The 12,091-nt window shown below is 38.3% G+C and overlaps 3 protein-coding genes across 6 annotated transcripts; 2 read left to right on the top strand and 1 right to left on the bottom strand.

Moving 5' to 3' along the window:
• Positions 1-1,856: 1,856 nt before the first annotated feature.
• On the bottom strand, positions 1,857-3,165 carry LOC120010496 (L10-interacting MYB domain-containing protein-like). Its single transcript, XM_038861288.1, has 2 exons — positions 2,821-3,165; positions 1,857-2,441 (listed from the first exon to the last, which is right to left on the bottom strand). Exons 1-2 carry the CDS (start codon positions 3,163-3,165, stop codon positions 1,857-1,859), a joined length of 930 nt encoding a protein of 309 aa, XP_038717216.1.
• Positions 3,166-5,167: 2,002 nt separating this feature from the next.
• LOC120011217 (histone H2AX-like) lies at positions 5,168-5,978 on the top strand. The gene is made up of 2 exons (XM_038862281.1): positions 5,168-5,466; positions 5,637-5,978. The coding sequence occupies exons 1-2, from the start codon at positions 5,263-5,265 to the stop codon at positions 5,856-5,858; spliced, it is 426 nt and encodes a 141-aa protein (XP_038718209.1). The 5' UTR covers positions 5,168-5,262; the 3' UTR covers positions 5,859-5,978.
• A 364-nt stretch (positions 5,979-6,342) lies between these two features.
• LOC120010663 lies at positions 6,343-11,129 on the top strand. Of its 4 annotated transcripts, none has more exons than XR_005470894.1 (10): positions 6,344-6,672; positions 6,815-7,033; positions 7,464-7,550; positions 7,819-7,965; positions 8,599-8,625; positions 8,712-8,807; positions 8,939-9,149; positions 9,781-9,874; positions 10,724-10,818; positions 10,913-11,129. XR_005470894.1 is itself a non-coding variant. In XM_038861456.1 (7 exons), exons 1-7 carry the CDS (start codon positions 6,415-6,417, stop codon positions 9,137-9,139), a joined length of 1,035 nt encoding a protein of 344 aa, XP_038717384.1. In that variant the 5' UTR covers positions 6,343-6,414; the 3' UTR covers positions 9,140-9,770. The 4 variants fall into 4 exon arrangements, 1 of the variants encoding a protein (XP_038717384.1); XR_005470895.1 differs by having other exon boundaries at positions 10,921-11,129; XR_005470893.1 differs by having other exon boundaries at positions 10,724-11,129.
• Positions 11,130-12,091: the final 962 nt, after the last annotated feature.

Consider the following 12,091-nt stretch of genomic DNA (forward strand, 5'->3'; position numbering starts at 1 on the left):
AATTAATAATATTAATTTAAATATTTCAGTAGATAATTAATAGTATTAATAATATTAATATAAATGTTTCACTAGATAATTAATAATATTGATATAAATTAATAATATTAATATAAATGTTTACATTGCATAGAAGTTTAACATAAAGTACTTTACATCATTTGATGACGTTGGACAATTAAGGAAAAAATGTAATTTAATACGATGCAAAAACTTCAGCCGCAATCATATCGCGGATAGCTGACATCTTTAGGTCCTCACCGATAAATGGTTGGTACTCCGAAGTACTCGCTCCAACTCCGCTGGTACTGGCTTCCATGCCTGAGACATGAACAATGTCGTCATCCTCACTATATGCAGTGAAGTCCAGGTCATCCAATACGCGCAATCGTATGAAATTATGTAAAACCGCGCAGGCAACCACGATATTCACTTGAGTGCGAAATGAGTGAGGCATTGTTGATAAAATGTGCCACTTATTTTTTAGCACACCAAATGTGCGCTCAATAACCGAGCGGAGAGATGAGTGAGCATGATTGAAGGCTTCCCGTGGTGTCGATACATTGGGACCATTTCGGGATACATCGGGACCATTTCGGGATACCTCTAGATGATATCTGTCCCCTATACGGTGCTAGATATCCACTTTGATTTGGATATCCTGAATCAACCAAGTAATATTTTCCTGTAACATATTGAGACAATTAATGTTACTTACTAACGAAATTTGAATTAACAAAGTAGTTTATGATAAATATTTTCATATGCGTTACCTAGTGGAGGGTGGGGAAACTTTGAGTTTCCATTAGAGAGAACCGTATTAAAAATTCACGAATCATGCGCTGATCCCTCCCAACCCGCACACACATATGTGAAGATCATATCGAAGTCACATGCCGCCATCACATTCTGCGTGGTCACACCTTTTCGCCCAATGAATCTTGTTCGATCATCATTCGGGACTGAGGCATGAATATGCGTACCATCAATTGCCCCGATGCAATCCCTAAAGTATGAAAAATATCTGTCGTTTTGTTCTATGTACTTTGGGACTGTCGAATATGTTGGATCCCTTGGTCTGATAATATCGTCTGACATCCGAATCAAACTGCTTAATACATTATGAAACTGGCAATGAACTGTTTCCCCAGAATGTTGAAATCTATCCTGCACATTCCGATTGCTGACACCATTTCCTATAGTGTAAACAAACATCCCGACTATTTCTTTTACACGTAGTTGACGAGATGGTTCGAGGCCATAGCTCGTGCTCAATTCACTGCACAATTCCCTGAACACCCTCTTATCCATCCTCAACACAGACAAACATTTTTTTCTATTACCACGTAACAAGTCCGTCATGTACATATGGCCTGTGTAACATGATGTCCAACAAGGTGTACGTGAAATATGCAACATTGCCTCACCAGCCGCAACAATTGGCACCCCCGTAATAGCCGCTAGTCTTCCATAATAAACTCATCATTTTCATCGACATAGATATCCATATCCTGTTAAAGCAAATTAAATTAAATTGTTGTTAGAAACTACTCATAATAGATTGACAATATAGAGATTATAGCGGAAGCTTGCCCAAACCATTATAGGTAAGGCCAAACATTAAAAAACTTAAGTACAATCCCAAATAAACATAACAACTACAATTATTGAATTGAAATTAAAAACAAATGTCAAAATCATCTCTGCTATCAATAATGTCCTGAATTTAAATCGTATAACAGTCTAAACATATACTAAGTGAAAATGATAAATAAAAATTTTAAAATTCTTCAGGTGCTGCCACCTGCCCCACCCCCCGTTGCGTCCACGTACATCATCTTCAACCACGCAAGCTGTCAGTCCCTGCGTAACATTGCAGTGAAGTACTCACGATGATCTTTGTTCTGAAACAACTTGAGAGCAAACAACAACAAATCTCCCATCTCGACAGTCTCTGGAATTTCCTCCAAAATTCTCATACACTCAGCTATTTCAGCTTTTGCAGATGAAATAGGGGGACTGGCAATTTCATTTGTCCGGCTGCTCATTGCGGACACAAGATTGCCTAAGGACTTGCTAATGTCTTCGCGATAATCAGACATGGATGCCCTACGCTTCTTCTTCCCACGTGTCCCTGATTTGCCTGACCTCCTCTTAACTTGACGATGTGTTAGTGTGGGGGAGCTAGTCACTTCATTACTCTGCTCAATGTTTACGTCAAACTCTTGATCACTGGAAGAATCAGAGCCGAGATGGATAGAATGCACATTTTCACCAGTGCTGGTCCTTAGCAATTCTTCATTAGTTTGGACTGCATTTTGGTGTGATGCACCTGCAAACATTGCAAATTCACCAGTGGCAAATTGACCATCAAATCGTGCCTCCAATTGCTCAAGGTTTTCTGGTCCCTGGATTCGAAACTTTGCAACCTTTTTGTCTTCCTGAAATGTATTAGAATGATATTATTTATTATAAAGCTCATTAAAGTACAGGTGTTGAATCAAGTATTGATATACATATGTGTATGTATAAGCACAAACATTGAAATAAAAGTCATAAAGTGTCCTAGTAAAAGGTCCAGTTAATGCATATCAGTTTGATTATAAGAACATAAGGCATAGTCTAGATACATAAATATCAGACAGCGTACCTTTCACATGCTTAACAGATTGTATAAATTGACTACAACTTCACACAGCAATCTATATACATTCGAAGTGTCCTAAACAATGATAAAACTTTAAGATAATTGACCTATTTTTGAGATAGTGGCATTAAAATTAACATATAGCAAGAAATTGAAAAAATTGATAGATTTACCTTAATTCTTCTCTCCCACCAGTCATTGTCAGCAAGAATGGTGTTATGGACATTGTCCCATCCGGTCCCAGTGTCATGAAGACGCAATTTCTTCCACAATTTGTAATCCTTCTTCAGATTGTCCCATTTGTTCTTGAATTGTGGCTGATCATATCGCTTCCCTGTTTTCTCAAAAAATCCAACAGCTATCTTCTGCCAGCCTTCTTTGGTGAAGTGTGAACCAGGTCTACGTCCTTCATTTACTTGTTCGACACAAAGATCAACAAACACTTTGGTTTGGGCAGAGTCCCAATTGGCCTTGTTTGGTACAGGGGTTGATGGTGCAGGAGGTGTGGTATGACTCATACTACGTGGCAAGGCCCATTTTTTAAACTTAGACAGAAATTTATATGCTAAGGCACACAAATATATAATAATCGAACCATAAAAACGCTAATTATATTGAAGCACAAAGGTTCCTAAATATAATATTTAAGAACAGAACAGAACAAGTAAAAGATACATATCAAGCTAACACAAGCCATACACTCAAGCTAACAGAGGCAACAGGGAATATAAAAACATATCAAATGATAAATATAAATGTCAACTCATTTAACTTAGGTCATATCTTATTCTCAAACTAGATTGCAACGAAACAAACAATTTGCAATCAATTCTATGCAACAAGCTGTTAAAAGTAAACATTAGAACTAACAAAACTGTCACTAATGACTAGATTTCTCACACCAACAAAAAACACCCTCCCTATTTAACCCATGTAACAAAATGAGTCCATCACCATATACAGTAAGAACCCCCCACCCACCAAACACTAGTAAAAACTCTCTAGTCCCAAATCCACACAAAAAAACAACTAAGTCTTTGAAACCAACCAACGATCACCACTGCACCTCAAAAAACAGCACTCACACTGAAACAAAGGAGAGGGGGAGAAAAGAAGTAGAAAAAACACACACACCCAAGGAAAGAAAGACAGAAGGTCTTTTAAACTCAGACAAGGAACAACACAACAAACAAGAAGACATTGTCTTCAGAACTTATTTCACAACAGCAAGTGATGCTAGATAGAGTCTGAATTTCACTCGGATACAGAATGATATTAGCACCAAGTTGCATTAAAAAAATCATAAATTTCTTCACACATCTGTTTCTGAATGTTAAAGCAGCAAAAAAGATGGCTATAACTGCATCACTGTGGAAAGTTGCCTAAGTACAATAAAAGAAAAAAAAAGCTCAATGGATCCACTTAATTTCACAAACTAAGATGACAATATAGAGTTCATAGTGAAAATACAAGTGAATCTCAGCGACAAGCATGCTGGATTATTCAATAAATTTAATTACGGCAATGATCAAGCTAATCAAACACTTGTCTACTGAATTCAAATATCCACCACTGAACAGTAACTTCAAAGGTAAAAGGATCCTTGCCGATCATCGACGAATCAATCATCACAGATTAAACAAGAACATACCAAGGAAATCATAACTCACACACTTGCATAAAAAAGGCATAGATCGAAGTAAAACCTAAGAGTGACTAGATCTCCAATTAGTTACAATAAATGAGTATAACTATAAGAGCACAAAGGGAAAGAGAAGTTACTTCTCCTGTTCCAGCCTAATGGCGGAGACTGAAGAAGGAGCGGACCGTAACCCGGATATGTGAGGAGAGTGAGGAACAGAGGGTGACGGAGAGTAAGTCATGTACCTACCACCGCCACCTCATCCTCCTCCGACACCTGAAGATGTCATTCTTGCTCCTCTCGTCGGTGGTCGCGCACTGTTAGCTGTGGTTTCGTCACTGGTGGGGGAGCGATCCCGACTAGACGCTTTTTATCTATCCAGCAAGAAGGGAAAATAAATTGACTGGCCAAATCGCTTCCATACCTGATTTTAGTTGAGTTGGTCACGAATCCCGTAGTGGTGCTGAGTCGTAGCAACAGATGCCGTGGAGGTCGTGAGGGGAGATCGTCTTCATCGAATCACGAGAATGGAGATTCACAAGTGAAAGAGATCGGCGTTGTGGGTTAGAACGTGGACTGGAACGTGGTCATGAAGTCTGTTGGCTGAAACGCAATGGGCTACATAACCAAACACAATTTGACCCGTTGAGTGTAACCGTGACACAAACGTACTGCCAAACCGGGTCCTGATCTCTCCCTAACCGCAAAATTTAAAAAGACTAGATTTCTACAAATGCTGACGTTTTTGCGTAACTCGCGCGAAAACCATGCAAAAATTCATTCCCCGCTTCATCAGTGCCACGCTGGCGATCTGCGTGAAACATATTCGGCCAATAACATCGCACAGGGACACTCTATATAGACTTTCTGAGACGCCCCAATTCCCTCCAACCAAGCAAAGTACACGAGTCTAATCGTTCTTCACCGAGAAAGAGATTCTAGGTTAATTTTTTTTTTCTCACTCGATTGAAGGATGAGTTCCACTGGTGGAGGCTCGACGAAGGGAGGAAGAGGAAAGCCGAAGGCAACGAAGTCTGTTTCACGGTCTTCGAAGGCGGGGCTCCAGTTTCCCGTCGGCAGGATTGCCAGGTTCCTTAAGGCCGGAAAGTATGCTGAGCGTGTCGGTGCTGGAGCTCCGGTCTATCTCTCTGCCGTTCTTGAATACCTAGCTGCCGAGGTACGTTTATTGTGTTACTTTAATTTTCGGCGTAATCCAGTTTACTGAGTTTGGGCAAATCAGGGTTTCTGAATTCGGTTAGGGTTTTGGGTGGAGAAATATGTTTGTGTTTTACTTCAATTGTTGGTAGTTTGATTGGGGGTTTAAATTTTGATTGTGTTTGGGACCAGGTTCTGGAGCTTGCAGGGAACGCAGCAAGAGATAATAAAAAGAATCGTATTGTGCCGAGGCACATACAGCTTGCAGTTAGGAACGATGAAGAGCTGAGCAAGCTTTTGGGTTCAGTGACCATTGCAAATGGTGGTGTGTTGCCCAACATTCACCAGACTCTTCTCCCCAAGAAGATGGGCAAGGGAAAAGGCGATATTGGATCTGCCTCTCAAGAGTTTTAGATCTCTCTTGGTCTTTTTTTGGTTATAAATTCAACAGTTGTAATATTCGACTTTCTACTCTTTTTTTGTTAATCTTTTTACAGACTTAATGATAATTACGATCGATATTTTATTGGCTTCCTCATTGTCCTAATTTTCTTTTAGTCAAGTGATGGTTTTGATTGGCGAGAGATCTGATAGCCTGATTTATAGACTCTGATTGAATGTGAGTGCGAATTACTTAATGTTTACTGTCCAGCCTTTTACGACCCAATATGGTTTGTGAATACATATAATACAATTGTGGCAAGACCTTCTTCGGCACTGTGTTTGGTTCCGAGAAAGTGGAGTGATGGATTTATTAAAAACCTGTTCTCTTGTTCTGTTTTTCACCTAGATGGGCTATTTGGTCATTCTCGAAGAAAAAGGTCAAAATGGTGACCATTTCCTACTAATGAAGGCGGTTTGATGACATGGTGTTATATGAATAGCTTTTACCTATATTGTGTGGATGAGAATGTCTGCAGTTGAGGCATATAGTCTTTATTGGTTTAAAGATAAATACAATCAAATTTAAATGGCTTATGTTTCCAATTTGGAATCGATATGGATGGGGAGTGTTGTCTATAGCAGGAGCTTATTTTGTACAGTTCCACAACTGAAGAATTCTTGGTGTAGGGTTTTGGGTTCCTCTGAAATTGAGGTTTCAAGGAGAAGAGTGTTGGAGCAAGTGGATAAGGAGCTAGAGAATGGAAATGAGAGGGAAGCACTGTCTCTTGTAAAGGGTCTGCTATCCAAACCTGGTGGTCTGCGTTGTTTTGGTGCAGCTCGGCAGGTAAATCTTTTCATGTTCTTGTGAGATTACAATTATATTGTTGGGGTTTTCAATTTTTTTTCTCTTTATTTGATGGCATGCTATATGGGTCTTGGGTCTCTCCTTTTAGTTGTAGTGCCCTGATTTGGGTCCGTACTTGCAGGTACCTCAAAGGTTGTACACTTTGGAGGAATTGAAGTTGAATGGAATAGAAACCAAGTCTTTTCTATCTCCAGTGGATACTACTCTTGGCTCTGTTGAAAGGAATCTGCAGCTTGCGGTAATTGTTGGAGCGATTTCTGCTTGGAATGCATTTGGATTCAACCCACAACAAGTCCTCTTCATTTCTCTGGGTTTGTTGTTTTTATGGACATGGGATTCTGTAAGTTGCTTCTGCTCATCTTTATCAGTCTCAAAAGGAATGTCTAATTCATCTGTAATTGCATACTTGTCCCTGCCTAAGCATTTCCCAAAACGTTCTTATATTTCTGAACGTAGATTTTTGAGTGCTTTTTTTTAGTTACCTTGTGCAAAATGTGTTTTTGATTATGGTTAATTGGTTGGCGGCTTTCACTTCAGTTCTGCATCTTAAGGGTGAACATTATTTGCTTATTAATACTATAATTTCTTTTTGTAGATTCTTGTTTGTTTCAAACATTCTTGATATCTAAGCTTGCTTCCTTTTGTCCTATTTTGTTTTGAGCATCCTTTGATTGGGCATCCACTGGCTCAAATATTTTTTATTCGTTTGTACTAGAAGAGATTTTCAGTGGTCTGAAATGTCCTGGTGGCTAATTGAACTTGGTCTATAGGTGGCTTTCAATGGTGGAGTTGGCAACTTGGTCCTCGACACAGTTGGTCACACCTTCAGTCAGAAGTACCATAATAGAGTCATTCAAGTAAGATTTCTTGCACTTACCCTCAAATGCAGTTTTCTCAAGTTTCATGCACTTTATGGTGTCATACTGCTATATATTGTAGAACATGCTAATTGTCATAATGTCCACGGCATTTTTCTGCTTCAAATGGTGTAGCAAGTTCAAGGAAGTTATTCTTTAAAATGCTTATCAAGTAATTAGTCCTTCGTATCTTCTGACAAGTCTGATGCATTACTGAGAACTAACTCTAACTCCGGCTACTTACCATAGCATATTGTTCTCTGTGCAGCATGAAGCTGGGCACTTCCTGATTGCCTACTTGCTTGGTATTCTTCCAAAGGGTTATACACTGTCAAGTTTGGAAGCTTTCAAGAAGGAAGGATCTCTCAATGTTCAAGCAGGGACAACTTTTGTGGATTTCGAGTTCCTTGAAGAAGTAGGTGTTTCTTAAGGATAATTTTATGTCATCATTGGGTTCTCTGTCCTGCTGCTGCTGTTTTTTTTTACCCTTTTTTTGTGGGTGTTGCGAAGGAGGACTGGTATGAGAATGTTTATTTCTACCTAAGTGAATCTTACTCTATTTGATGACGAAAATAGTTTTCACATCCATTGAGAACTATGTCTTTAAGTTGAGAGCTTCAAGCAACACACAAAAAGAAAAAAAAAAGAAGAGAGCTTCAAGCCACAAATATGATGGATTGATTAATTTCATGATCGTTTGAATACATACACAAGGATGAAGGGATTCAGAAAAGGGAAGGAGGAGGAGGGGGTGGGGTTGGTTTGGGAGAGCTGTGAGGGAACTGTGCTAAGATTCTGATATGGGGCCAGCTCCAGCAGTACTTACGCAAAGTACAGCCTTCAACTTTGGAGAGGAAAGTAGGCTATGCATGGAAGTGAAATAAGATGAAAAAAGGCTTTTCTTTGTGAAGCTCAACCATTGCATTCCACTCTAGTGGCTTAGCTGCTAATGATAAACATAATCTTCTGACAAATTCCTGATTCAACATCATCATGTGGCCCATCTTTTATTATCACTTGATTGGTTTGAAATTTCTGCATGATGCAGGTTAATGCAGGAAAAGTATCAGCTATGGTATGTTGTCAGCTTCTTAGATTTGAGTATCGTAAATCTCTCTCACGACAAGCGAAACATTCTTATGTTGGACTATATTCTATCAGACCCTGAACAAGTTCTTATGTATAGCACTAGCCGGTGTGGCAACTGAGTACCTTTTATATGGATTTGCTGAAGGAGGGCTTGGTGACATTAATCAGGTTCGCACAGTTTGTCTATTTTAGCATTTGCTTAAAAATTCCTGTCTTGACAGAGTATTGCATGTGTAAACAGTGGGAGTATGCAACATTACCAACTCAACTCTTTTTTTCCCCTTGTTTGTTAATGACAGTTGGACATATTACTCAAAAGCTTGGGCTTCACACAGAAGAAAACAGATTCTCAAGTCAGATGGTCTGTACTGAACACTATCTTAATTTTGCGTCGCCATGAAATGGCCCGAGCAAGACTTGCAGAAGCCATGTCCACTGGAAAATCCATAGGATCTTGCATTGACATCATAGAGGACAGTATAAATTATGCAGATATATAGTTGCAACTGGGTTAGTGTTGCTTGGTTCCCGGTATTCAATTTTTGTATGAATTTCTTCCAAAACTCTGTGCTCATCTTGAAATTACATCAGCTCAGATTTCACGTAAGAGATTCAATTTCTGTCTTACATACATTCAGTGCTGGGAAAAATTGTAAATCAGGGACAGGGAAAAGGGAAAAAAGTTCGTCCATCGAGGAATTGTTTCGTTTCTTGCCTGTACCCTAAAATTGCCTGTTTGATTGAAATTTGGTTGTCAAGCACACAATCACCAAATTTTTTTATTCCCAGTGCACTTAAAGTTAAAATCTAACAACTATCAGGCAAAAAGACATTCTTCCATAGAAAGCTTTGAACTTTCTGTCTACTTGAACTTGGGTTTCTCTGGAATCCAAGAGAGAATGGAAGTGCCTTGGATTATCATATGTCATGGCCTGTTGACACTCCTGGTTGCGATTTCCATGCTTTGCGGTCATTGACCTATGTTCCTGGGCATTCCCATCGAGCATATCAACTACTTCATCACTTATGGTGCCTACGATTACTTCCTTGCTGTACTCCCTCAATTTTACTTTTTATTTACTTATTGTGTGTGTATTTTCGACTTGGTGATTTTTTGTACTGATTGGTTTGGTCTTTGCAGCCGGTTCGTGGGTTTTGTGTTTGGGAATAAGGGCATGAATGCTGTCATTTATGTTGAGTATTACTGCTGCAATCGCCCAAACCCCATCTTGCAGGTATTTCTCTAATCAAAGTGCACATTTATGCACACATTTAGCTACAAAAAATGGCATATTACAATCATGAATATGTGCGTATTAAAGTACCATATATGTTCTATTGAAATGTTACATATATATGTTAATTACCCTCAAAATGTTTGTCATTTTCTTCGTAGCCTAAAGTTAAATTAACACTAGGAAGTGTGCGGGTAACTAGTTTCTCCATGACTGATCAAGAAGCATATACGATAAAGATAGTTTTTTTTCCTCATAATTTATGCATAAGGATGCTTCATTCTTGGCTGCATTGAATAGAATGAGTTAGGCCGGAACAGAGTTTTCATGGTTCTGAAGAAGACAATTGGTTTTTCTTCCTTCATAGATTGGATTTTTCGCTTGATGACATTGGAGGTAGCATTATTGATGGGGAAAAAACTCAAGTAGTAAGTATCATCATAAAGTCTGCTTAGTTAATGTAAAGCCTTATTCAATTGAAGGAGGTTGTGTGTTCAAGGTATTGGACACACAAGCCCTGGCGAGTGCGCTGTAGGTTTAATTGGACAGGATATTGCTTATTGCATAGTCCAATGGCATCTTGTTACCTCATATGACAGTGTAGGGTGAGGTTGTGGGCTCAACCTCCTTTTGGGTGCCTACTAATTGAAAAGAAAGGGCAGGTGGATGCACCCTGTAGTCTTCTTCGAACGGACTTAATTGTTTTCTAACACCAAAGCTGCTTAGTTTTCATTTTCAAACAACATATGGTCTTGTGCATCTGGTGTTTAGCAAACTGTTGCGTCATAAAACCCTATGTTCTTGTGATTGTAGTAGCACTTTAATCTCTCAATAATCTTGTCATTGCAGATTGTGTATTTGCCAATAATTGGAGAAACTTTCTACATTGTTGCCATAACTTCCTGTCAATATATTCCTTGCTACTATTTAAGTGGAGTTCACAGGTGTGGAAGCGAGGCCATGATATTTATACTGTATGCTGCATAAAAATGTAGAACTGTATTCTGTATTCACTAAATGTTGTATATTTCTTGCAAGAGCACAAGCTTCCTGGCAGCTGGTGTTGATATTCTGCCTTTCTCTTTTGACTAGCTTCTCTGATCTTGGAACTGTGAAGGCTGAGAATGTCTTATCAATATCTTTCATTGTATCCCTATGACGATATCATATATACAGAAAAATAATGTTCTATTTGTAAAATTCCTAAGTGAGTTTGTTACTTTTGTGGTAAAGTATCTCTTGAGAGTCATTTAGTTTTATTTATTTATTATGAGGATTTTTTTTTTCTCACTCCTGGAACAGAACCGGCAAGGTCCAAGCAATGTAGCATATGTGCTTGTTGTGTTGCGCGGTTTGACGGACCATCATTATGGATTGATGGTTTGTCATTTTAACCTAGTTGTCTAGTTTATTCTCACATTGTTATTCTATGGAGTGGTGTTTATTCTAACACTGGACAACACAAAGATGTATTGAATAACATTGTTTCAAGATAAATTGGGATAGACTAAATGAAAAACAGGAAGCTAAAAACAACACACATTGATTGATTTAGATTTTTAACTTTTCCTTCATCTAGAAAGATCGTTTTATACTAGATTTAAGAGACTCATCACTGTGCATCAAGTACGTGTCATTGGAGACAAGAAGAATCGATGTAATCGGTGTGGGTGAAAAATACATGACAGATAGATGAGAACATCCAGGTTCCATCTCCATGGGAGATGATGCGGTGAAGAAACCCTACATATTCCTTATTCAGCACAAAGACAGAAATAAAACAATATATCTATACATAGGAATGGTAGATCTTATGCCGTAAGAGGAGGAAAAGGTAGGAGGCTCGTCACTATCCTCCTCCCTTGACTATGAAAGATGGACTTCGGAAAATTGTGAGAATTTTGAGACTTGAAAAAAATAATGTCATCTATAATTTAAAGTTTGTATTTTTGTAAGTACTTAGTTTCCCTACTAGTATTAGTAAAATACTACAACAATATCTCTTCATATATAAAATCACTATTTAATTCTTTAATTTAAAAAATAAAATAATACTTGCACGTAAAAGAATCCTATTTTTATAACTTTCATATAATTTAAAGTAATTTAATTCTAATAGAAAAGATTCAAAACGTAAATTGTGGTGATTGCAACTTAGACAATAAATTCATCAATTAATTGTGGTGGTGATTGCATTTTACACTACATCAGAAAAAA

The sequence above is a fragment of the Tripterygium wilfordii genome, chromosome 12, assembly GCF_013401445.1.
Source record: "Tripterygium wilfordii isolate XIE 37 chromosome 12, ASM1340144v1, whole genome shotgun sequence".
Lineage (NCBI taxonomy): Eukaryota > Viridiplantae > Streptophyta > Magnoliopsida > Celastrales > Celastraceae > Tripterygium > Tripterygium wilfordii.

Bases quoted from the DNA above. Each gene is read 5' to 3' on its own strand.
- LOC120010496 (XM_038861288.1), bottom strand. From the start codon at position 3,165: ATGAGTCATACCACACCTCCTGCACCATCAACCCCTGTACCAAACAAG. The intron at 2,442-2,820 runs GTAAATCTATCA...AATACATTTCAG, and splicing joins GGTGGGAGAGAAGAATTAAG to GAAGACAAAAAGGTTGCAAA.
- LOC120011217 (XM_038862281.1), top strand. From the start codon at position 5,263: ATGAGTTCCACTGGTGGAGGCTCGACGAAGGGAGGAAGAGGAAAGCCG. The intron at 5,467-5,636 runs GTACGTTTATTG...GTTTGGGACCAG, and splicing joins TTGAATACCTAGCTGCCGAG to GTTCTGGAGCTTGCAGGGAA.
- LOC120010663 (XM_038861456.1), top strand. From the start codon at position 6,415: ATGGCTTATGTTTCCAATTTGGAATCGATATGGATGGGGAGTGTTGTC. The intron at 7,551-7,818 runs GTAAGATTTCTT...TTCTCTGTGCAG, and splicing joins ACCATAATAGAGTCATTCAA to CATGAAGCTGGGCACTTCCT. The intron at 7,966-8,598 runs GTAGGTGTTTCT...TGCATGATGCAG, and splicing joins ATTTCGAGTTCCTTGAAGAA to GTTAATGCAGGAAAAGTATC.